At 42.5% G+C, this 24,057-nt stretch overlaps 1 protein-coding gene across 2 annotated transcripts in view; it reads right to left on the bottom strand.

Moving 5' to 3' along the window:
• Positions 1-3,811: 3,811 nt before the first annotated feature.
• Positions 3,812-24,057, bottom strand: part of LOC129838099 (Na(+)/H(+) exchanger beta-like) — a 48,481-nt gene continuing 28,235 nt past the window's right edge. The window contains exons 3-12 of one of the 2 annotated variants that reach the window (XM_055904819.1): positions 23,318-23,568; positions 20,477-20,694; positions 19,533-19,735; positions 17,124-17,213; positions 15,327-15,397; positions 14,213-14,389; positions 13,760-13,883; positions 13,071-13,172; positions 11,894-11,975; positions 3,812-10,711 (exon numbers count right to left, since the gene is read on the bottom strand). In XM_055904819.1, the coding sequence (XP_055760794.1) occupies positions 10,392-10,711; positions 11,894-11,975; positions 13,071-13,172; positions 13,760-13,883; positions 14,213-14,389; positions 15,327-15,397; positions 17,124-17,213; positions 19,533-19,735; positions 20,477-20,694; positions 23,318-23,568 (1,638 nt within the window). In that variant the 3' untranslated portion in view covers positions 3,812-10,391. Of the gene's footprint in view, positions 10,712-11,893; positions 11,976-13,070; positions 13,173-13,218; positions 13,309-13,759; positions 13,884-14,212; positions 14,390-15,326; positions 15,398-17,123; positions 17,214-19,532; positions 19,736-20,476; positions 20,695-23,317; positions 23,569-24,057 lie in introns of those variants that run through there. The other variant, XM_055904820.1, reaches the window with a different exon arrangement.

Raw genomic sequence — 24,057 nt, 5'->3', positions numbered from 1 at the left:
GTTGCGAGGTCTCATTAACGGAAGGAAAACAAACTGCCTGGAATGATTTTCTTTGCTCATCATGTTGTATTTGGTAAGATCAAAAGGAAGGGTGTTGTGTTTTTCCCTGGAGATTTCAATAGACTCATATGTTGCTATAACTTGTAAATAGTCACTAAAATACTCACTGTCAATTGTTGTTTGTTTTTCATCCTGGCAGTTGTCGTGCCTTGATCCTCGAGAGCCACATTAGCAGCTTTGACTTCTGACTTCGGGGGATGGAACTTCCAAGTTGCATCATGATCGATCCCTGATTTGCTTTAACCGCTGGTAATTACTATGATATTGACCAATTTTTCCCCCACGAACAGCCAATTAGATACAAAGAACATCCAATGGGATCCTGTTTAATTATATCTTATTTACCCCATCCTGTTTTATTTAGATCTTATTTACCCCATCCTGGTTTATTTAGATCTTATTTACCCCATCCTGGTTTATTTAGATCTTATTTACCCCATCCTGGTTTATTTAGATCTTATTTACCCCATCCTGGTTTATTTAGATCTTATTTACCCCATCCTGGTTTATTTAGATCTTATTTACCCCATCCTGGTTTATTTAGATCTTATTTACCCCATCCTGGTTTATTTAGATCTTATTTACCCCATCCTGGTTTATTTAGATCTTATTTACCCCATCCTGGTTTATTTAGATCTTATTTACCCCATCCTGTTTTATTTAGATCTTATTTACCCCATCCTGTTTTATTTAGATCTTATTTACCCCATCCTGTTTATTTAGATCTTATTTACCCCATCCTGTTTTATTTAGATCTTATTTACCCCATCCTGTTTTATTTAGATCTTATTTACCCCAGTGAGCATCCCCCCCATCTATTTCCACCCAAAGGTTGCCTCGGGGGTGACGTGCTAGGGCTGTTGTGGCTGTACACGTATGGTGCCGTCTGTCTTCTGTGCGTTGGTGATGACTGAAGGGGTATTACTCCTGTGATCCTTGAACTCTCATGGTTTCTAATGATCATCACTAACTTCTTAAGGACCAGACCTGGTAAAGCATGTGTCTGTTGCCCCCTCTCTTTGTCATGGTCCTTCGAGACGCATATGAAAAACTAGCCCAGAACAACGACCGACTAACATGAGTCTCAGTCCATTTTCCCATTAACAGATTATCCAACTCTTCTTTTTCAATGGAATCCATTTCTATTTCAATTAAGAACATTGAGTTTTCCAAAGGGATGGTGACCCTTCTGGCAAGAAATCTATTTAGCAGGGGCAGTTGGGGGATTCTGAATCCCATTGTTTAGAAGTGTGGCTTGTGTGTGACATGTTTGCATGTTTGTAAATGTAATCCACAGCAAATCAATAATCCATCATTGACATTGGTGTCTACCCCAGTCCAATTTAATTACGGTTATTGTTGGAACCAGAGGGGCATTAAAGCAGGATCAATTAGTTAGTCAGCTAACTTTGATAAACAACCAGGAATAACAGTTGATTTTCTGGTTAATTTAAAAAGCTAAACATAGATATTTTTGTTTTTAGTTGATGAATAAATTAGACCATACCCATTTCAGCTTATGATTCTGAAAACAAAGAAGTTATTATTTCAGAATATTCAGGCAAATTAGATGGCCAACTGCTTTGTTGCAGGGCGTCAGTTTAGTGCCCTGTTCCTTTGCTTCTGGTCTTCATTTCGGATGCACAACTGACCAAGGCGATCATTTTGGCTGAGTGATGGTTATCGACCAGGGGCTAACAGCCCCTTACAGGTTTCTCTCAGCCTTCTCTAATGTTTAGTCCTCATGCGTTGGAATAAGATAACTGCGGAAATAATCCTCTAATAGTGGAGAAGAGACATTTTGCACCCACACACTCCTTTAGTAGACCTCTAGAGGCTGTTTGGTACGCTCAATTCAATTCCAAAACACTCTTGATAGGAACATTCAAGCAATGGCTTTTTAATGGCTAAAACAACAATTAGCCATACTTTACAGCAGGTATGTGGACCATAGAAATTAGAATAGAATGCAATAAACAGACCATTACCCCGATGCAATTAGAACACTGTAAACCTTTTTCCATATCAACTGCAGTGATTAAATGTCCGTGTTTGCTAGGTAGTTATAAAATATCAATGGGATACAATCTAAAATGGTAAACGCCTGCTCTGTGATACTTGGATAGTGCTCACCCATCAGCAAAACCCAAGTGCATTTTTGGTTGCACAGCACCATCTTCTGGCTGTTCCTGCCGATGTCTCTCAGGCTGGACAGATAAACGCTGCCTTTAAAACTATTTTCCCTGGCTCTTCTGAATGTAAAAATAATCAAATATGACAAACAGTCACATGTATTATTCCAGCTAATCCAACATTAAAATGTGATCAAGAGAAAATAAACAGGGTGTATTCATGGTAATAGAGCACATTTATCTTGTCCCATCATATTCGGGAGAGTATTGTGGGTCCTCACGCAAGGCGTTTGGCAAGCAAAAGAGGACTAAATAGGACTAAATAGACAGGATAAATTGACAGTGTCAAATGTGTTGCTAGTATTGCATATTTAGCAGTCTCGATGACTGCGAATTCGCTGCAACGCCAGAGAATGTAGGCTAATTTAAATCTTGTCAGAGGCAGCCAATTCATTCTAGGAGGGTCAAAAACAAATGGAGCACATCCAATTAGAGTAGGCCAAGCATTCACAGTGCTGTATTGTGTTCCAAAAGTAAGAAATGACTCACAAAATTGTCAAAACCCTTGAGAGAAAATGCATCAAAGTGCTGTGTTTACTTTGTCTAAAGTTATTGTACAGGTTTGCTGTAATATGATGGTACATCACTCCCCCTTCTGCAAAGATTAAGAATGACATGTTAATAATGTACTGGGAAAGTATACAGAAGTGAAGTGGGAAGAAAAAGTATGTGAACCCTTTGGAATTACCTGGATTTCTGCATAAATTGGTCATACAATGTTATCTGATCTTCGTCTGTCACAACAATAGACAAACAGTGTGCTTAAACTAATAACACAAATTGTATTTTTCTTGTCTATATTGAATACATACTTTAAACATTCACAGTGTAGGTTGGGGAAAGTATGTGAACCCCTAGGCTAATGACTTTTCCAAAAGCTAAATTGGAGTCAGCTAATCTGGAGTACAATCAATGAGACGAGATTGGAGATGTTGGTTAGAGCTGCCTTGCCTTATAAAAAAACTCACAAAATTTGAGTTTGCAATTCACAAGAAGCATTGCGTAATGTGAACCATGCCTCAAACAAAAGAGATATCAGAAGACCTAAGATTAAGAATTGTTGCACTTCCATAAAGCTGGAAAGGGTTACAAAAGTATCTCTAAAAGCCTTGATGTTCATCAGTCCATGGTAAGACAAATTGTCTACAAATGGAGAAAGTTCAGCACTGTTGCTACTCTCCCTATTATTTAAAAATAAGGAAAAAACATTGAATGAGTAGGTGTGTCCAAACTTTTGACTGGTACTGTAGTTGTAGAGTAAGTTGGCCGGGACTCAGTGCAAGGCGCGTCATGTCGCTGCACACTACAACAACTTTAGTCCGCAATTTACGCTTGAGAGGAAATGGGCCGCGTTTACCATAAATGTGATCTCCGCAAATGTTATGGAAAGGACTTTAAAAAGTCATTGTTGGCTGTATATTGCTGCACGCTTTAACACCTCTTGCATTGAATCCCAGCCCTTTTTCTTTATAGCTGACCTTTGAAGCAAATTAGGCCTACTTTTACTGGAGAATCAGTAGTAATTGTGTTGCAGAAAGAAACATTGCATCAGAGAAACATTTATTTTGATAAATTACAACTTTAATTTGGTATATTGTTTCATTTCAACATTACTGCATTAGTTTGTTTTCGTAATCCAAGGTTTGGAATGCTTAAGCTAGGCTAACCAACAATACAGTGCACAGTTGTCACTAGTGTCATTTATCATACAGTTTCATGTTTTACAGTAACATTATATATTTATATAACATATTGACTTATAGATTTGAATTCACTTGTATAGAAAATAAAACATTTGTATTATTGCGAAGTACACATTGCAAATCACTGGAGATCAATTAGCCGACATTAACACAGAAAACAAGAGATCTAGGTAAACAAACAAACAGATGAGTGGCTGGTGGGCAATACAATCGCCATGCTGTGGACGCATCTGTAGCAGAGCAAAGGGAATTCATGAAGAAAAGCATTCATCCTAGTCAGATTTAAGTCAAACTTAGACTGCTTCCCTGCTTCTCTGTCTTGCATGTGGCATAGACGGATCCAAATTCGCACCTGACCTTACCGTAAACTAGTATACCACACATACATCCCCTGTGTTACACTAGCCATGCAAAGCCTGTGTGACCAAAATACCCGTACTTATTGCTCTTGCTTTAACGTGAGTGTTTTGAGTTAAAGGTATCGGTTAAAGTGCTTTTATCAATATGGCGTGGCAAATTGTTAAAGACTCAGGGGTAAGGAAAGGAAGTCTACATACATTGTTCATCGCTTATAAATGTACCAGGCTGCAGTATGTTTAATCAAGATGTTATATCATGTGTCACATGTGCACTTCAGGAGTGAGATCACTCTGAGAAGTTGTTTTTTTAGACAATCAAATCCCTTTGGACATATGCAAATGATGACTGTGGAATAATTATTCAAGTCCAACCACCTGTCGAGTCTCAGCAGGAGAAAAGAAAACAAGAAAGCTCTTTTCCACTACGGCCAGTAACGGGTCAGGCCATAATAAACATGACCCTCTGACAGATTGTCAACCATCATAGTCCTATCAAGGTTGATTTTATACCCATGATCTACTGCTCCCACCTATCAATGTAAGGAGAACAATCACTTTGTAACGACACTCGTTTGGATGAAAGAAGCGTTTGGTCTCTAATGTCAGTCTGGTTCGGTTCCAGTAAGGCAGCCAACCATAAGATGGAGTGACTTTAAAAAGCACATAGACCCATGTCAAGCACATGAAGCAATATAAAGCACATGGAGCCAATGTAAAAAGTGTATGAAACCAAATAAAGCATGTGAACCGAATATAAAGTACTCGAAGCAATATAAAGCATATGAACCAAATGAAGCACATCGCAACACATCGTAGAACACATGAAGAAATACAATGCAAAGGAACCCAAATAAAGCATGTGAACCGAATGGTAAAATCACATGTAGCAGCAATTATACAAATGTAAATAAACACATGTAAAGCACGCATAACGCAGACAGAACCACAAGCATGGCCAAACTTAGTCCTGGGTAACAAATACCCTCCTCCTTGCGATTCCATGAACCCACTTCCAAACGAGGCCAGAGAATTTATACAGACATAGCTTCAACAATCCATTAAATGCGAAAAATTATTCAGCGTGGAGCTGAGAAAGGAAACAAAAATCCATTTGCATTTGAACAATTAAGGAAATGAGTGAAGCAAGACATTGAAGCCACTTCACCCTCCTTCCCTACAGGAAGTATTAAACAAAAGGCTGCTGCAACGTGATAGACATAGCATTGTCATTCACAAATTAATATTAAAGTCCCTAGAGTGGTTGTATGGCTTGAGATTTAGTTGTCTGCAAGGAACGAAAACACAACGATGCCGAGAGTGTTACAAACACACTGGACGATTTTCAGACACCAACCAGGGCTTGCTTCGATACAAAAACGATTTGGATGGGAAAATCTGTGTTTAAACCATTGGTGCACAATATGGTTGGTGAGAAACACCCTGAATTTGATTTTAAGATAGCCTACATGTACTGGGCAACTACACTGAACAAAAATATAAACGCAACATGTAAAGTGTTGGTTTAAAGTCTTGAGCTGAAATAAAAGATCCCAGAAATGTTATATACGCACAAAACATGTTATTTTGCCAAAGATTTTGTGCACAAATTAGTTTACATCCCTTTTAGTGAGCACTTCTCCTTTGCCAAGATAATCCATCCACCTGACAGGTGTGGCATATCCAGAAGGTGATTAAACAGCATGATCATTACACAAGTGCACCTTGTGCTGGGGACAATAAAAGGCCACTCTAAAAGGTGTTGTGTGACAAAACTGCACAATGCCACAGATGTCTCAAGTTGAGGGAGTGTGCAATTGTCATGCTGACTTGCAGGAATGTCCACCAGAGCTTTTGCCAGTGAATTGAATGTTCATTTCTCTACCATAACCCACCTCCAATGTCGTTTTAGAGAATTTCTCACAGTACGTCCAACCAGCCTCACAACCACACATCATATGTAGGGTGTTGTGTGGGCGAGTGGTTTGCTGACGTCAATGTTGTTAACAGTGTCCCATGGTGTTGGTGGGGTTATGATATGGGCAGGCATAAGCTACGGACAACGAACACAATTGCATTTTATCAATGGCAATTTGAATGCTCAAAAATACGGTGACAAATTCCTGAGGCCCATCGTGAGGACCATTTTTTTTTTAGTTATCTGTGACCAACAGATGCATATCTGTATTCCCAGTCATTTGAAATCCATAGATTAGGGCCTAATGAATTGATTTCAATTGACTGATTTCCTCATGTGAACTGTAACTCTGTAAAATCTTTGAAATTGTTGCAAGTGGCATTTATATTTTTGTTAAGTATAAATTTAAAGATCGGTCTTCTGAACACTAACAATAACAGTAGTTCCTCCTTTCCAGCAGGAAACCATTGACGGTCTTTAAGTGGTGGCCAAATAAAAGTGCGATGGGAAAGCTTCGAAGTAAACTGCTCTTCCACTAGCACTAAGGCAAATTTTTAGAAACAGTTTCCAGGGCTAGTTTCCAAGCTAAAGTTGACTTTCTATGGCTGCCCTTACATAACCCGTTTCAGAAACCTTGTAAATGTCATGTTCATACTATACTAGATTTCTGGTGTTGTTTAAATAACAATACAATGGAGAGAAATATCTGCCAGGGAAGTATCAAATGTCAATCATTCCGTAAAGCTTCATTTTAATCCCCTCTCTGATCAATAAGACTTTGTCCTCGTCTACTCTCACAGCCGAAGCAGCCTGTCCTTGACATTTCAACACATCATTCAATTTGGTTTCAGTAAAGAAAGTGAGACGCTTGATATATTTTACTTTCCTGGACTCAACCTACAAGTACCCGCCACTGCAATGCCCATGTGAGGGAATGGGAACATGAAAGGAGAACACCACCCACACACACACACAATGTAGTACTTTATGTGCGCGAGTGGCCACAGTTTCTTAGAAGCACGCCATTACGTCGTCACACCGTCCTCATGTTCCCCTCTCTACTGTAACCTCAGTAACCACCGTGCACCTCTTCCTCCCTCTCGCTCTCCTCCCCTAAGCTGTAACGAGACCCCTCTCTCACCTCCCTTCTCTCCTCAGCTGTAACGAGACTCTCTCTCTTTCTGGGCGTAAAGTGACAGCACACGGAGGTCAGAGAGGAAGGTGACAATCAGCAAACTAGGCCACGGTCTTGGACATCTTAGGCTTCTCTAGTTGAGACAGACTCCAGCTAAAGTTGTCACTCATGCTACAAATCTAAGATGGTTATACAGTAGGTGGGTTGAGGGGCAACAGTAATCACATTGACCATATAGCTAACGGTCTTTTGAAATAAATTACTCAATTGTTCCTATTGATCGTATGGCTTTGTGTAGAAAAGAGAAGCAATGTACTGTATACATAATACAAGCATATACTGTACATGTCAAGGTTTTCATTGTCTTACACAAACCCTAGATTAGCTTTACACTGTTGTGCGAGCAGAATAGGTGTTGGCTCTTGCATTCGGATGTGAATTTGCTTACAACTAGCTAGCGCACTGCCCGTGATGGTTATAGACCTCAATGTTAGCAGAGGAGCGATGACCTCTTCGTTTGCGTCGACATTACAGCATGGCATTTGCTTTAAAGGGCATCGTTCGATTAAAATGGTTATAATCAATATAATCGCTATGCACATTTTACACCAATATAATGCATTGAATAGCTAGTTTTGCCTATGTCCTCATGCCTGTATCTCCAGGCCATCATGATAAATAACATGGAAACCTCACCGGCCATGTGGTGCTCACTCGTGTGACGAAGGGTCTGCGTAGCCAAGTGCTAAAATACAACTTTGTTCTATTAGAGTTGCGCTGCAAGTCCCCTCCTTATTGGATATCAGGAAGATACAAACCCACGCGAAAGCTTGAGACACAAAACGAGGAGAGATTCACTAAAGATAACAAACTAGGTTTCCCTTTTTAATCGATGGATTAAACGTCGGAGTAGAGAAACACACCGGGTCAAAAATTATACAAAGAACCAGCTAATAAAAGGACAATATGCATGTCAGGTACAATTACAACCCAATGGTCCATCTCCTAGGACAAACTACCTAGCAAGAGCTAGCTGGCTAAATGTTCCATGTGTGTTTCGACTTGCCCCAAATGAACATAGTTGTTTTTTATATTTTAACCCGCGTGTCATGTCTGGTGTGGATCGACAAACTCGACATACGCGCGATGGTGGACGCATGCACAGCCGGTGTAGTCAGAGTGTAAGAATTCGTTTTTAATTGACTCACCTGGATAAATAAAAGGTTAAATGAATTATATATTCTTGGCCCATTGAGGTGGTTAGACGATAAAGATCCATAGTCCCCTCACACCTCATATCCTTTACAGTGATGCCTAAAACCCAAAATGTCACTAGATTTTCAAAAGGGGAGTGCTAAAAACCAATGGGGAAAGTTAAACTGGCAACAAGGTCTTTTGAAAATGTCAAAGCAGTTGATGTAAATAAGGTGCAAGAGAGTAAAGAACAGATCAAACCCATAAGATGTAAGATGAATTGTAAGATGCGACTACCGGCAAGAGAATATGGAGAAAACACCACAAAATGGTTCTGAAATGGCCCATACTAGAGCATTTTCTTAAAGGGAACATATCATCCTGAGACCCACCAATTCATTTTTGTACACTCTCTTTGACATGCCACTGTATTAAGTCCCGTTGTACCTGAGAGGACATTCTGGGGTTTTCAGTGATATCACATGAGTGGGGGTGTGACCTGGATAACTTTCTCTTCCTGGATTTTCAAAATGGCTGCCAACACAATTAGCATATGTTGTGGTAAGAAGATAAGTGTGTGTATTGGTGTAATAACATTTTTGTGAGTTTGATAATCAAATTTCTTCTAGTAAATAACTTAGAAATAATTTGGTGAGTTATCAGAGCAGTGTAATCCTTTTTTCACATTTATAAAATGTCCTTTGTAGAGGACATCAGGATGTGACAACTATGTTTACCTACTGTAATATACATTTTTAATATTTACTATCAACCGTTTCTTTATGTCCACTACAGCGCAAAACAAATTTGTCTTTGTAAATTATTTTAACTCAAAACACAAAATGAAGACATTCCAAAATCTTTTTTGGCTGGGTGTCAGGAGGATAACAGTATTTGGTGTGATTTTAGGGATCGGCTTATATAGGGGAGTTAAGTCCATTCAAGATCAACACATCTCTTGGTGTTGCATCACAATCCTTCTTTTATGTAAATAGAGCTTATACTGCACAGCATGCGACGCTGCCGATGTTGTACGTTCGATTCAAATAGAGAGGCGATGCTTGAAGCGGCGATGCCAGGGTTTGCATATCAACAAATCCAAGTCTGCGCTTGGCACATTCCTTAGCTTTAGGGTCTCCATAGGCGAGACCTTGAAGAAAGAGGTCCATCGAGTTTAGCACAGTGAAAACATTACATCCAGCGTGGAGTACATCCTGTGTACAACACCAAGTAAAACCCTGACCAGCTGAATGACAAACGATGACAAAAGACAACCACATAAACAACAGTCTCATATTAACCCTGAAATTCAAAAGAAGCAGTTAAGTGGTTAATTGTGTGATAAAAATGCACCTAGTGAAAAGGGGTTTACTCTAAGTGTCTGACTTTTCTTAAAAGTAGAAGAACGATCGTAAAGGTTATGAAAACAAATGTGGAACTTTGTCACCAATCCAAACCTTTGGTAACGCATAATTATGTTCCCCCGTCTCTCGGGCTAATTCCCACCAAACCCAAGATCACCCAAGGCGGCGACTGCCTTCCTATCACTTAAAAAAATGAAAAAAGAGCAATGACAACTATTGAAAAAAGATGGCTATAGATGGCTATAGTCTCCTTTTCTCTTTTGGTTCATAAAACAAGTTATGTCCTAAGTCCTTTCTTAACAGTTTTGGCTTCATTGGTTCCTCAACCAATGGGATAGCAAACTCAAATGAGGTGGTGGTGGAGTGAGAGGAGGTGGACCTTTCCCCTGTAGTGTCCCGCTCAGGGAGAGGAGCTGCTGCAACCACACCGCTCCCTATTCCTCACAATGGGAGGAGCTAGTTGTTTTTTTTAGGGAAGGAATGGTTCATCCTCCTCATCCTCATTACTAGGGCCCGGGTCACTCAGACACCTCATCAGCCCTGGGTTCTTGTTGTCCCCCTCTTCCTCTCCCTTCTCCTCTTTTCCGCCCGAGGACGGCTTCATCATCAGGCCTTGGTCCTCATCCCGGTCGGCCCCCTCCCTCTGACCCAGGCCCTGGTCCGTGGCACCCCGCTTGGAGAACTCGTTCAGCATGTTGACAGAGTCCGGGGACTGGGGGGAGGCTAGGTCCACCTGGATGGTGGGGACACCGTCTGAAGACGCCTTGATGTTGTAGAAGGCGTTGGGGTCTGCGCGGGGCAGGCAAGGAAAGGGTTAGCGTACTGTACATTACTCCAAAACAGGGGAGGCCAACCAAAGGGCACGTTGAGTAGGCAAATGCTGTGTAACGTCGCAGATAGAAATGTCATGAATAGAGCTTACCTGATTCCTTTTCTACACGTCAGGTGTATGTTTGTTCCATATATCTGTATTTCTGAACATTCCACAGTGTCATGGCATGGCTTGTTTAGTAAAAGCAGGTGTGCTAGTGCTGAGCTGGCCTAGAACAGCAGCTCCCACACTGTGCCTCTCTACGACTAGGATTGGCCAACCCTGACTAGAGCAAATACTTAAACTGTTTCCCGAACAAAAATAGATATACAATACACATTCACAAAGTCACAAAATCACTCACATTACACTCTTTTTATATACACAATCAAACACTAACAATTACACCACAGCTGTGGTGCTGGATCATTCCGTAACCTGATCATGTCAACCACATGAAAAATGCACGCTAGAATTATGCATATTGCATTTACAAACGGAAGCAAGCAACAGTTACATGTGTATACAGTAAGTTTGTAGCCGAGGCTATTGGCCGCCACAGCCCATCACCTTCTACACTCACTAGAACTGTACTACATACCTGGAATGACTTTGGCCCCTCCCTTCTCAGCTTTGAAATCACTGTCTAAAATAAAACCAAGCTGTTTACATGCCAACTTACACATGTAAACATATCTCCAGTAGAAATACAATAAAAGGTGGAGCAGCCTACTGTATAACAGAGTAATGTAATTACATTCTGTAGATAGAATCACTGGCCGCCATTTAAACGTTATAAACTGTAGCAATCTGGCCAAACTAAGTATACTACATGCATTCCTGTATGGGCCAAATGCATTCCTTTATCACTTAAATATATTTTTTGAGTCGAAAGTGCAAAGGTGCCCAAAAGGTCTGCGATGGAACAAGTCTGTTTCCATCATCTTTCCTGTTGCTTCAAAAGCAACCTTACAGCAAGTGTTGATTCACACTACCGAGCCAAGCCAGCCTGGTTACACAACCACCATAGTTCCTGGAACCATGCTGGAAAGGACCATTTGAAAAGAAATATCAGCGCCAGACCAGTAATGGGATGGGTTGGCACGATAGTCTAAAAAAAGGGAGCGCCAGGGTGTGATGTGGGTGTAGGATGGACTCACCTGAGGCCAGTCTGGCTCTGCACATGGTGGGGGAGTCGGGAGGTGCGGCAGGGACTGTGAGGTAGTTACTCATCTCTGTCATCTGTTCACAGGCACACACAAGCAACCCTTTCAATATACAAGGGTTGTGGGTTCGATTCCCGCATCAGACACACGTAGTGAATACTGTATATGAATTGTCGGCGATTGCCAGTCACTTTAGATTAAAGCATAGTGCCATACAGCCATATTATTTACGATACAATAGGATACTTTATTGTCCATTTTAATGGAAATTCTTTTAGTGAGGTCAGCAATACAGAAATCAATGCATTACAGCAATACTTCCAAACACTAGATAGGCCAATATCATAAAGCCCAACCAAAACACATCTTGAATACAAAAGTGCGATTAAAGTTTGACAGGTCAGTAAATTGTGTTTACTGGTCTGTTGGGATCAGCGTTTTCCTCCACTCTACAGTGTCCTTTTAAAAAGTTATATTCAGTTAAAATGTTACTTCATTTCCAAATAAACAATTCTGCTAGTATCTGCAGAGTCCTCAGTCTACAGTGTCCTTTTTAATCAAACAGTTCTATTTAATCAAGATGTTACTTCCATTTTCATTACATAATTAAAGACTGATTAAATGCAAGTTGGCCTTCGGGCCACAAAGCTGCATAAATTAATCAGGAACTGATTGTGTCAGGCAAATTAATTGAGTGGAGGGGGGGGCAATTTATGGAACACTTTGACTAAATCCATAATAGTTAGGCTAAATTAATGCGATTGTTTAAAAAAAAGTTTAGAACTGTGAGTAATGAGAGAACTTTGTGTCTGGTTGTCTGTTGAAGTTCTCTCTATGTCTGGGGGAGTCTTAGCATGGCTTCCAAAACTTATTTTGCTACATTTCATTGTTTCATCCAGTAGAATAAATGTTTTGACCAAATCCAAAGTGCAGAGTTTGGCCACGTGGGCTTCCATCCTTAATCCACCCTCTTTCAGAGAATAGGCTGTTTGGACCGGTTACTTTTGGGAGGATCCCATGTATCCGTCTATTTATGTATCTTTTGCCCTTGAGGGGATAAATATAGTTTTATTGAACTGAATTAGTGGAATTCCAGACTAAGTGAGCACAACAATGGTGAACGCAGCGTTCAATCTGGTTTAACCAGGCTAGGAGAGTCTGCTAGTCTTACCTTCTTCTCTAGCTCGATCATCCTCTGCTTCTTCAGGAGGAAGTCATTCCATCCATCCTCGAAAGGATCGGCCATGAGAGTGTGTCGGTTGTAGGAGCGCAGCTGGAGGGAGAGACGACACACACAACACACACTATGGGACAGGAATAAGATAGAGCTAGGATCACACAATAATAATAATAATAATAATAATAATACACTTTTCAGGCACCAGAGTGGATCTGTTGTAGGAGCGCAGCTTGGAGGAAGGAGAGACAAAACACATTCATTCAACTCACACCACGGGACAGGGAGGTCTAAGCTAGGACCACACAGCAACAATGCACACTTGTATTCATGATGATGCAGGCTTATGACTACTTTAGTACTATAATCTTAAGAGATTTAACGTTTGACAATACTAATGAGGAAATGGCAAACAAAGCAATGTGATGTATGTAAAATGTATGCAAGCATGACTGAGACGCTATGGATAAAAATCGTCTGCTAAATGGCATATATTATATTATGTAAAATTGTCTTCTCTCTTTACAAACAGAGTGAGCATCTGAATTCCTACATTACTAGCTGAGAGCAAACCCCAAATCGCAAAAAAACAAAACAGATCTCGGATCAGCTTTGCAGTTGCCCTCCTAATGTTACCCCTCAGATTAGCAGAGGGGAAATCTGATCCTATAATCAGCGCTCACCCTCTGGCGGGTCTTCTGCAGGTTACTCCTGAGGATCTTCCTGATCTCCTCCTCACGGCCCTTGGTGAACTGAGGCAGGGCCCGCTCTGCTACAGCGGGCGGCAGCTTCTTGGGCTGGATGTTCCTGGGAGAGAGGATGGAGAAAATCAAGAAACATGTCGACTGCGGCTCTGCGGATAACTATGCTTGTTTCTGGCCACTACCAAGCTCTAACTCACTTAGAAATTACTTCCTGTAACACCCACGAGAAAGATTTCAGGCACTTTCTCCCATACCAGTTATTTACAGGAAGTAATTGCTAGTTCAGCCTCTTGACTTTCAAACCTCTCTGGCGCTCGACACACACATAGGCTTGCGCGGATGTAGGCTAACGCAACAATGTGGAAATGGCTATCAAGTGTGGAGCTGGTGAGCTAAAAGGAGCTGGAGAGGGAGAGAGGGTGGAGCACTCACTGCATGGAGACCTGCGAGGGCATGGCGGAGGGCAGCTTGACGCCCCCGCCGCTCTCCACCAGCTCGATGGCCTGCTTGAACTCCATCTTGTGGTAGAAGGCGATGAGCTGCGGCTCCTTGTAGCGCTCGCCCGCTATCAGGCACTTCTTTATGTACTTCTTGTTGAAGCGGTTTAGCCTGAAGGGGAGAGAGGGAGAGATCGAGAGAGACAAGAAAACAAGTCATCCTTCGAGCCCTTTTATTCCATTGCCTCCATGTCTTGCCCCTCTATATTACACAGCCATTACCAGCCTCATTAAAACCTTACAAAGGTGAATTGATGAAAAGCTCTTGAATATGAGTAGAGCACACACACACACACACACCCACACACACACACACAACATTGGAGACAGTGTTGTCACTGGCAGGAACACACACTGTGAAAACGGACCGCTGTAGGATGAGCCCAGTGTTTTCATCATAATGCTCTAAACCGAGGAGGGACTCTACACCAGAGATCGCTCCAGTTCGACATTGTGTTATCTCAAAGCTCTAAAGTCTGTTTGGAAACTGGATCTGAAGGTGAAATATGACAACTGTCGGGTGATTAAAAAAAAAAAATCGGCTTACAGAGATGTCTGAACAAATCTTACACGTGGTTCTCTTGAGAGAGTAACTGCCACATAAAACGCCCAAGGCTGTTCAAACGTAATACTGTTGTGGGTAAATACTGCACAGGGAAGGAAAACGCACAAAACGACTGAGGTTCACTCGGTTAGGTATGGCGATGCTTTATGATCCCCATCACATTATTGGGTTCAGGACGGTTTCATTGAAGGACAACCATCTGTTCTGAAAGATAATCCACTTAAGGTGCTAGCTGCTACTACGCCTGGTGGATCGCAGCTTCACCGCCACGTTACGGAGATAGCCTTGGGATCTTTGTTCAAGTCAAACAGAAGGGAAATAGACTACAAACTGAGATGACTGAACTGTGTAATAGAAAGTTGTCACGTTAAGGATCTTCAACCTAAGAAGAGGTCATCAAACCTAAGAAGAGGTCATCAAAAGTGAAAAAAATAGATAAAGTGTCACGGTGACAAGCGCTGTAAGTCCATCCTTTGCTACGTACTTGTCTTTCCAGTGGTGATGGCCATAGTGTCCACAGATGTCCTCAATGCCAGTCAGCAGATGGTCCAGGAACTAGGGGGGAGAAAATAACATTTACGTCCAAATATTGTATCTACGCTAACCAACAAGCCAAACAGATAGTTGAAAAGCTTTGAAAATGGGAAGTGAAAAGTGTAACCAAGCCTAATCTGTTACTACTTTCTGTGTTTCTATTACAGGTAAATAGTCCAGAAAAGTCTATTTTCCACATCACACAGGCCACCATTTTGTCATTTTGGATTATAGCTTAAGTAGCCTTTTCCCCACGGAGATTCTCCCACTTGCAACAGGAATTAGCCACAATCTGGCCAATAGAGAGCGCATTAGGCCTAGATGATGTCCATCACACTCACAGATTGAAGCAGAGACGTTCAGTCGGTGGTCAGTTTTGTTCCTGTATTTTGATTATGGCCACTGCTGTGACAGTTCTGCACAGGGACAGTTTGACATGCAGAGTTGCTATGGGAACACGCTGTTTGGCCGTGCCACTGAATTTACTTCAATTCGCATCAAAATCGACATGCATAGCAATATTTTCGGGCAGCGAAGGGACTTTCCCGACAGTCGTTTCTGCATCAGTTCTACCTCTGGTAGAAGAAAACTTCACAATTTCTCACAATAGATGAATGAAAGCCTCAGGCGAGGTGACACACAGTACGTCAGGGTCAGCCCCAGGTGCCAACTAGGCAAGAGATAGACTTTTTAGAGCAAAACAACTACAATCACAAATATCCACCGCTCTGTTCATTTTCATCACTGCCATTTACACTGGAGAAGAAGCTATAAGCTGGTAACCGGGGCATCTAGCCTAGAGCGCCGGTGACTCATCGCTCCTCTGTGCACCAGAGAACCAACAGAGCCCCGTAGAGAGACACTGTGTGTGTGTGTGTGTGTGTGTGTGTGTGTATGTGTAAAGTAGGTGCCGTGCCGTTATTCTGTGGCTATTATTAGCAACAGGAGCTACCGAGTGACGGTGTGCCGTGCTGCTCAGTGGCCACTCGAGGGCAGAGAGCGAATGATCAGTAGCATCAGAGGAAGCCAGGCCTACGCAGGGGGATTTCACTTGCCAATCTGGCAACCATGGTGGATGAGTCAGTGGAGACAGTGGAGAATGAGAGGATGGTCCATTGGGAGCCATGGAGCAATGCAGGAAGTTTAATTAGTCTGAGTTAAGAGGAAGCAGGGGAATGCTGCGTTCCATTATTAAAACCACCCAGCAAGGCAAAATACATTAGAAGAAGTTCATTCCATTAATGGCAGATAAGGGGGGAAAGTGCAGAGCAATATTTGGCACGCAACATATAATGACAGTACTGTAGTCTGGACAGATACTTCACTTCAAAGTTAAATGGACATCCCTCAGATTGAAATAACCAAATCATTCATTTAACCACAGCCATTAATGCAATAGCCCATTTTACATGACAAGCTGGTTAGACAATTAAGGTGAACAAGACCAGCCTTGCAGTGTAGCTTCAGTGAGTTTCTTGCTCTTGTACTGAAAATGTCATAACCTGACCAGGGCCTGTGGGCCTGTATTTATAAAGTGTCTCAGAGTAGCAGTGCAGATGTAGGATCAGTTTAGCCATGTAGATCTAAAATATCAGCACTCTTACTAAGAGACGCTTTATGAATACGGGCCCAGAGCTCGTATATCCCAGGAGGAAATGAACTTGTCTGATGGGTGGTCCGGCTACAGAGGAGCAGTTAGAGAAGGACAGGCCAGGATGTGAGGGGGTTGATGGTGGTTAAAGGTCACCTGGGTGTGGATCTCCTCATTGATGGAGCGCTTGGCCTCCTGCTTCTTCTTCACGGCCAACAGGTCCACCAGGGGTTTGATAGTCATGCCCTGAGAGGGTGAGGAGGAGAAGAGAGAGAGAGAGAAGGGAGAGGTTACTACGGTAACATTTGTGATCCTGACGAACAAATGATAAATGTCCATCTTTAAAATCTACGAGACACCAGCGACCCAACAGAAGCCTGTAATGTCCATTTCAACACCTTCCACTCGTGTGCATGGTGTTTACTCTTCCTTTCAAAGTCACTGCACAGAGAAGCACTGGCTGAGGGGAGACTTTCATGTTATTTATTTCCAGAGCTACTGTATTCTGCATCCATTTTGTGTATTTAGACAGTCAAGCAACATTTGCATTAAATGAAGTTATGCGCAGGCGGTTGGTGGATTGTGCACAAGGCCGTTCCGTCTACAACTGAGGCGTGCTGGGAAAAGGATTCATCAGTGCTGGTTAATATACCATTTGGCATACTGGTTCTATCAATCTCTTTGATCCTATTCTACTGTGTGTGTGTGTGTGTGTGTGTGTGTGTGTGTGTGTGTGTGTGTGTGTGTGTGTGTGTGTGTGATGGCTTTAGCGTATCATTCTCTCTCATAAGGAGATTAAGTCTATCTGGTTAACTATTATACCCTAAGTGGATGACAACAGACTCTGGCCCTTAAAAAATACCCCTGCCAGCACGCACACACCCAATCCATCCCCGACTGCCAGCACGCACACACCCAATCCATCCCAGACTGCCAGCCCGCACGCACACACCCAATCCATCCCAGACTGCGAGCACACACCCAATCTATCCCAGACTGCCAGCACGCACGCACACACCCAATCCATCCCAGACTGCCAGCACTGAGTGAAACATTTACTGAAGACATTTGTTTCACAAAAGGTTTATAGAAGGCTTTATTTTAGTAGCTGCCACTTTGGGGATACTCTCCAGATGACGAGTGTCCTAGAACTTCAGCATGCATCAACAGCTTCACTGTAAGATGGGTTTGCTCAGCAGGACTGGGGAATATCTGACGCACGGAGCTTCAAATGGATCGCGAGCGTGTGTGTGTGCTTCAAAGTAGTAGCTGCAGTGGCCTTTTGTCACACTAGCATACAGTAGCAATGGGTGCAAACAAACCATGAAAATCATTGAACACTTTAGGCCTTAAAATATACTAGGGACAAGAGAGCAACTGCACAATGTAGTAGCAAAGCAACCCATTTTGACCCAAAAGCACTCTAATATAGTCAACTTCCTATTAGGGCTGGGCGATATATATCGTGCGACGGTAGAAAAATGTCTGTCGTTTAATATTATGCTCTGTCGTTTTTTTCGTTGTGTCGGAAATCACACTCTTCACGGCAATATTTTTCGTCAATTGGACGTCGCTTTGCGTGTGGAAGGAAATTTGCAACACAAACAAACATGGAGGAGAGTGAACGTGACACAGAGCACGGAGACACGGAGCTCGTACCTAAAAGAGGGGCTACTTCGGTCGCATGGACATGGTTTGGGTATGAAAAGTCTGACACGGACCAGAAAACCGTCCTCTGCATAATATGCCACATGCCGGTACCGACAACAGGCTCAAACACCACTAACCTCTTATACCACATACGTAAGAATCATGTGAAACAGTACGGAGAGAATCTACCGATGAGACCCCAAAAAGTACAGTCAAGTGCTCAAACAAACCCCCGACTCAGACGTTGCAAGAGGCTTTTGCCCGCGGCTCACCATATGGAAAAGAATCACGACGATGGAAGGAGATAACAGCTGCCGTTACTTACATCTGCAAAGACATGGCCCCAATTTACACGGTCGAGAAACGGGGGTTTCGTGAGTTGGTGCTAACACTCGACCCAAATACCTTTTATTTGTTGAGTATAATTCTAAATGTAATAAGTAATAGGCTTTTACATGTGGTCATTTTATATAAACTATTTATTCATCGAAATGTATCGTCATATGTATCGTTATCGGGATTTGAAATGACCTATATCAGGACATGAGATTTTGGCCATATCGCCCATCCCTACTTCCTATATTTAGTGTTCACTCAGTGACACATTTTATCTGATAGTCTTTTTAACTTGCCATAATTTAAAGAGTGCCTTCGATTTCATTATAAATCTGAAGACATAAGCAGAATTAGAGGGTTGCTAGCCAGGTACCAGCTCTTTTTGTGCCATCTTGCCAACTCCTATGGTCATTGGCGTGGCAACCATGGCTGGCATGACAACTGTGGTCGTGACAACTGTGGTCACTGGCGTGACAACTGTGGTCATTGGCGTGACAACTGTGGTCATTGGCGTGACGAGGTGCTTAGACAGCACAAATCAGATCTGGGACCAGGTTAAAGGACTGGCCCAGTACCCACCTGTACAAACACGGTGAAGAAGATTTCGGTGATGATGGCAGTGAGGAACATGGTCTTCGTGGGGAAGAGGTCCTTGTCTAGCAGGTAGCCCAGGGAGAAGGCGATGGCCCCTCGCAGGCCACCGTAGGCCACAATGAACTGGTCCTTGGTGGTCAGCTTGACGATGCGGAACTTGTTGATGATGAAGGTAAGGCCCACCACGCCTGGGGGAGAGAGAGAGGAAGAGAGAGGGAGGGGGAGAGAGAGGGAGAGCAGAAGCGAGTCAACCTTCAAGGCCTTTTATCTGACTGAGTCCATGTTTGCTCCCTCCTTACACACAGCCAATACCAGCCTCATTTGAACCTAAGAAAGTTGATCAAAAGCTTCTGAGAAAGAGGAGTAGAGGCCACACACTACATTGGAAACATTGGAACACACATTGTGAAACTAGCAGATTATAAGAACCAGAAACTATAGGATGTTTGGTGAGAATAGAGAATGGTCAATGGGGTTAGTGCAATGTCAAGTCACCAGGTTTCAAACTAGCAAGTAAAGTCAGATGGAGGTCTGCTTTGGGTCTATCTATAACTGCAGAAATGACATAATACTTGCAGAAATATTTATGCTTCCTTTTTTTAGGGACGTGTATCTGACGGGTTTTGAAATCTGGGGTTCCTCGATGTGAGGACCATGCAGAAAAAACAAAGGGCACTTCCTCTAATAGTTGTCTCATTACCTAACTGAAATGTAGTGACTGGTATTTCAGTCTGGCTCCAAGAATAACTAGCCCTTGTCAAATTGAGGATGTTAAAAATCTGTATCGCATCCTCTACTGAAACAACTTGATCAAATTATAACAAACTATGAGAAAGTTGGGCCTGTCACGTCATTTCTCTCACTATCTTTCGGAATCTGATGTAGAGACTTTTACAGTACCGTGGAGAAGGTATCCGTGTCCGACTCACCAATGACACGTGACACCAGACAGAGGATGACGGTGACGGAAACAAAGGTCCAGTTCCAGGAGTGCGGCCCGGCCACCGTGGCCACGCCCAGGAATATGAAGATGAGGGTCTCGCTCACGCTGCTCCACATCTTCAGGAAGTACTTGACGGTGGTGTGGGACTTGTGGGATATGTTGGCCTCCACGTAGGGTCGCATCACAGCGCCGCACGCAATCAGCCTGGGGAGGGGAGAGAGAGACAGAGAGAGAGAGAGGATGATTATAAATGAGTTCTCTGAGAAAGAAACCTTTTCTTGTCTAAACAACTTCCAGTCATTTAATCTCTATTCTGAATTGTAGCATCTTAGAATGAAAACTCCAGACACATAAGTACGTTTTAGTATTTCATTGTATTTCAAACTATTCATTTACTGGCTGCACCTGGCGTAAGCTACCCGAGGTTCCCTGAGCAAGGAAATATGGCAGTTATTTATAGGGCTGAGGATATCAGAAAGCAAACTCTATATAGTAACATACGCATTTTGCTACACCTGCTATAAGACGTGCTAAAGTGTCTACGTGACCAATACATTTTGATTGGATTTGATATTGATGCAATATAGTGATTGTGCTACAGTTAGACGTCGCAAAATAATTTTGGGACGATATTATATCAATATTTGACTCTAAGTATCGATTTTTGCTACTGTAGGTAGCGTTAGATGGCGCTAGTCAGTTGTACTTGCACCAAATAGTGAGCCAACATGTTTTTTGAACTTTTATGTCCCTGACTGTTCGAAACTAGTTCTCATGCCCTCACTTGTCTCTCTGCAGCAGACATATAGTGAGCAATATGTTTGGGAACATCCAATTGCCGTACCGACATGCAATACATATAGAATCGTGAGAATCGCAAGACATATCCTATCAATACGTGATTGTGTTTCTATCTCCTGCCTTTGTATTGGCTCAGATTATATAGGCTATATCGTCGTACTCCTATCGCACAGCACTGTAGCCTACACACACTGTCAAATAGGCTACCGGTCCATTTACTTTCGAACATTCCTTGCTATTGAATTAGCAGTTGGTAAATGGTAGTATACTATTTGTTGTGTAGCAGGAATAAACCAGATGTCAGAAAAGGAGAGACATGTCCTGCCATAGGATTATGACTTAGGCCTATATAACAAATGTAAAATAAATAAGTTAAGACTACACGATGCTATGTGATCGCCTTAGCAACAGCAAATGAATCTGCTTTATCATTAGGCCTACGTTTTACTGATTTCTACTACCCTACCAGTATAATAATTCCTGTGCATCAAACACTTCCATTTCCTCCAAACAAAAAAACAACATTTGCTTGCAATACAATTAATCAACCACGAGAAGTTGTGCATAAGCATGGTCTGAGCTGTACGTGGAGAAACGCACACTTTCCCGTCAACCTTTCTGGGAAAACTCTGCGCACACTTTTGATAAATGAGGCCCCATGTTACTACATGAATCCAACTACCTACATTGTAAATATAGGCTACATCACATTCAAGTTAATGCTAATGACAAAGTTAAAGTCTCGTACTTCATTGACATGGCATAGAAAGTAGTCACATCAATTAAACTGGTTTAAAAAAAACAATAAAGTATATATATTTTGAAAGTATTTACATGCTAAGAGAACAAGTATTTCACGTACAATAGAACCATTGCAACAAGGATACCGTTTGTTTTGGAAACTGTGGTGTAAGAGCTTATGAAACAAGGGCTCCATTTCCTCAGCTTGTTCTACGAGTGAACCAATGACTCACTGTGATTGGACATATGGGACCCGAGTAAAGATGTCTACATCCACTCCCCTGTATAGCATTGCAACCACTTCTCTATTCCTAGTGTCTAGCGTGAGGCAACCCTCCTCAGTGACTTTAAGGGCAGCTAGCTACCTCATTCCCTTACATAACACACTGCAGCTGTCCATCATTCCGCTCAATTTCACTCCGGGGCGAGATCTCATATACAAGCACTGGACAAAAAGCACCACATACTAATCCAAATCCTATTTACGATGGAAGGCACAGACAGAGTGCCAACAGGCCTGGGAACAGACTTTCCTACCGTTCTACCATTGCACCTGTAAAACCCACCGATAGGAAACTCAATTCATCAGCAGCACCTATGTTTATGATCCATATTCCATAACTCACCACCTTTTAGAAAAAAGCAGGAGACGAAAGCGGAAGAGAGGAGAGGAAGGGAGGTGAGAATGATATGCATCACAAGAGGTGTTAGGGCCAGAGGGGGCTGTAAATTGAGCGTTGTATCCCTGCTCTGGGCTTCACATCCGTTGGCCTGTCACGACATGTAAGTGAGTTACTGCCGTTTTGATAGAACTCGTATGGACGTCCTTGGCCGGGACAGACCCGGTGACATTTTATTTATTTGACCATTTAGTCAGGAATATTGCTAAGAAGATAAGAATCTAATTCAGTGTACACTTATGAGTGAGATCTTTCCCCAAGGAAACGTAGAAGATAATGCAGGAATCATAGTTTTCCTTTAGCTAAACACAGAATCAATGGTGTTGCTGGACCAGCCGGACAGGTTCGAAAGGTCACGTATCACAGCCACTCTGTCAATGCATTATAAACACTAAAACTCCACTTAGCCTCAGCCTAACCATAACTCCCACGGAAACCTTTTTTTATTATCAACAATATCTATGATTCATGACAGACAGAAACTCAAAAAACCTTGGCCACTAGAAAGATTGTGTGTATGTGTGAGTGTGTGTCTGTCTGTGAGCGTATGCCTGTCTGTGAGCGTGTGTCTGTGAACGTGTGTGTACCCCACACCCCCTACTTACGCCATAATTCCAGACAGGTGGAACATCTCAGCCGAGAGGTAGGCCATGTAGCTGTAAACGAACACGAAGAGGGGCTCGATGACGCGGGTGTGCGAGGTGAACCGGGAGGTGAAGGCCGCCAGGATACCGTAGATGGCGCCCACGGCGATGCCGCCCAGCGACACAATCAGGAAGCAGATGACCCCGAGGACCACGTCCATTGGCGTTACCTCGCCTGCCCCAGAGTACTCCTCAAACAGGTGGTATAAGACCTAGAGTGGAAGGGATGGCGAGAGAGAGAGAGAGAGACCTTCGAGACATGGCTCAAGTGTACAGAGAATAACAGAGCCCACGCCCGAGTGCTCCTCAAACAGGTGGTATAAGACCTAGAGAGAATGGACGGGGGTTTGAAAATAATCGAAAATAAACAACTGGTTTGGATACTGTTGGTAAAAGCATGGTGCTAGCACGCCAGGGTCATGGGTTTGATACCACTGGGGCCCGAATAAAATGCATACACTCCCTATACTGTGGATAAAAGTGTCTGCTGAGTGGCATATAAACCAGTGATATTATATGGTCTAAAGTGTCGGTATAGTCACTACAGAAAAAATACATGTTCTCAATCTCTCGTGGACAGACGCACTTAACATAAATGGTATCATAGCAACAGACTGTGGGATGCGACAACTAACAAGGAACTTTATTCAGGGGGCCCTGATTTTTCTTCACTGATCATTTGGACAAATCACAATTTCACA

This window comes from Salvelinus fontinalis, chromosome 38 (assembly GCF_029448725.1).
Source record: "Salvelinus fontinalis isolate EN_2023a chromosome 38, ASM2944872v1, whole genome shotgun sequence".
NCBI lineage: Eukaryota > Metazoa > Chordata > Actinopteri > Salmoniformes > Salmonidae > Salvelinus > Salvelinus fontinalis.
This window is presented reverse-complemented; position numbering and strand designations above follow the sequence as displayed.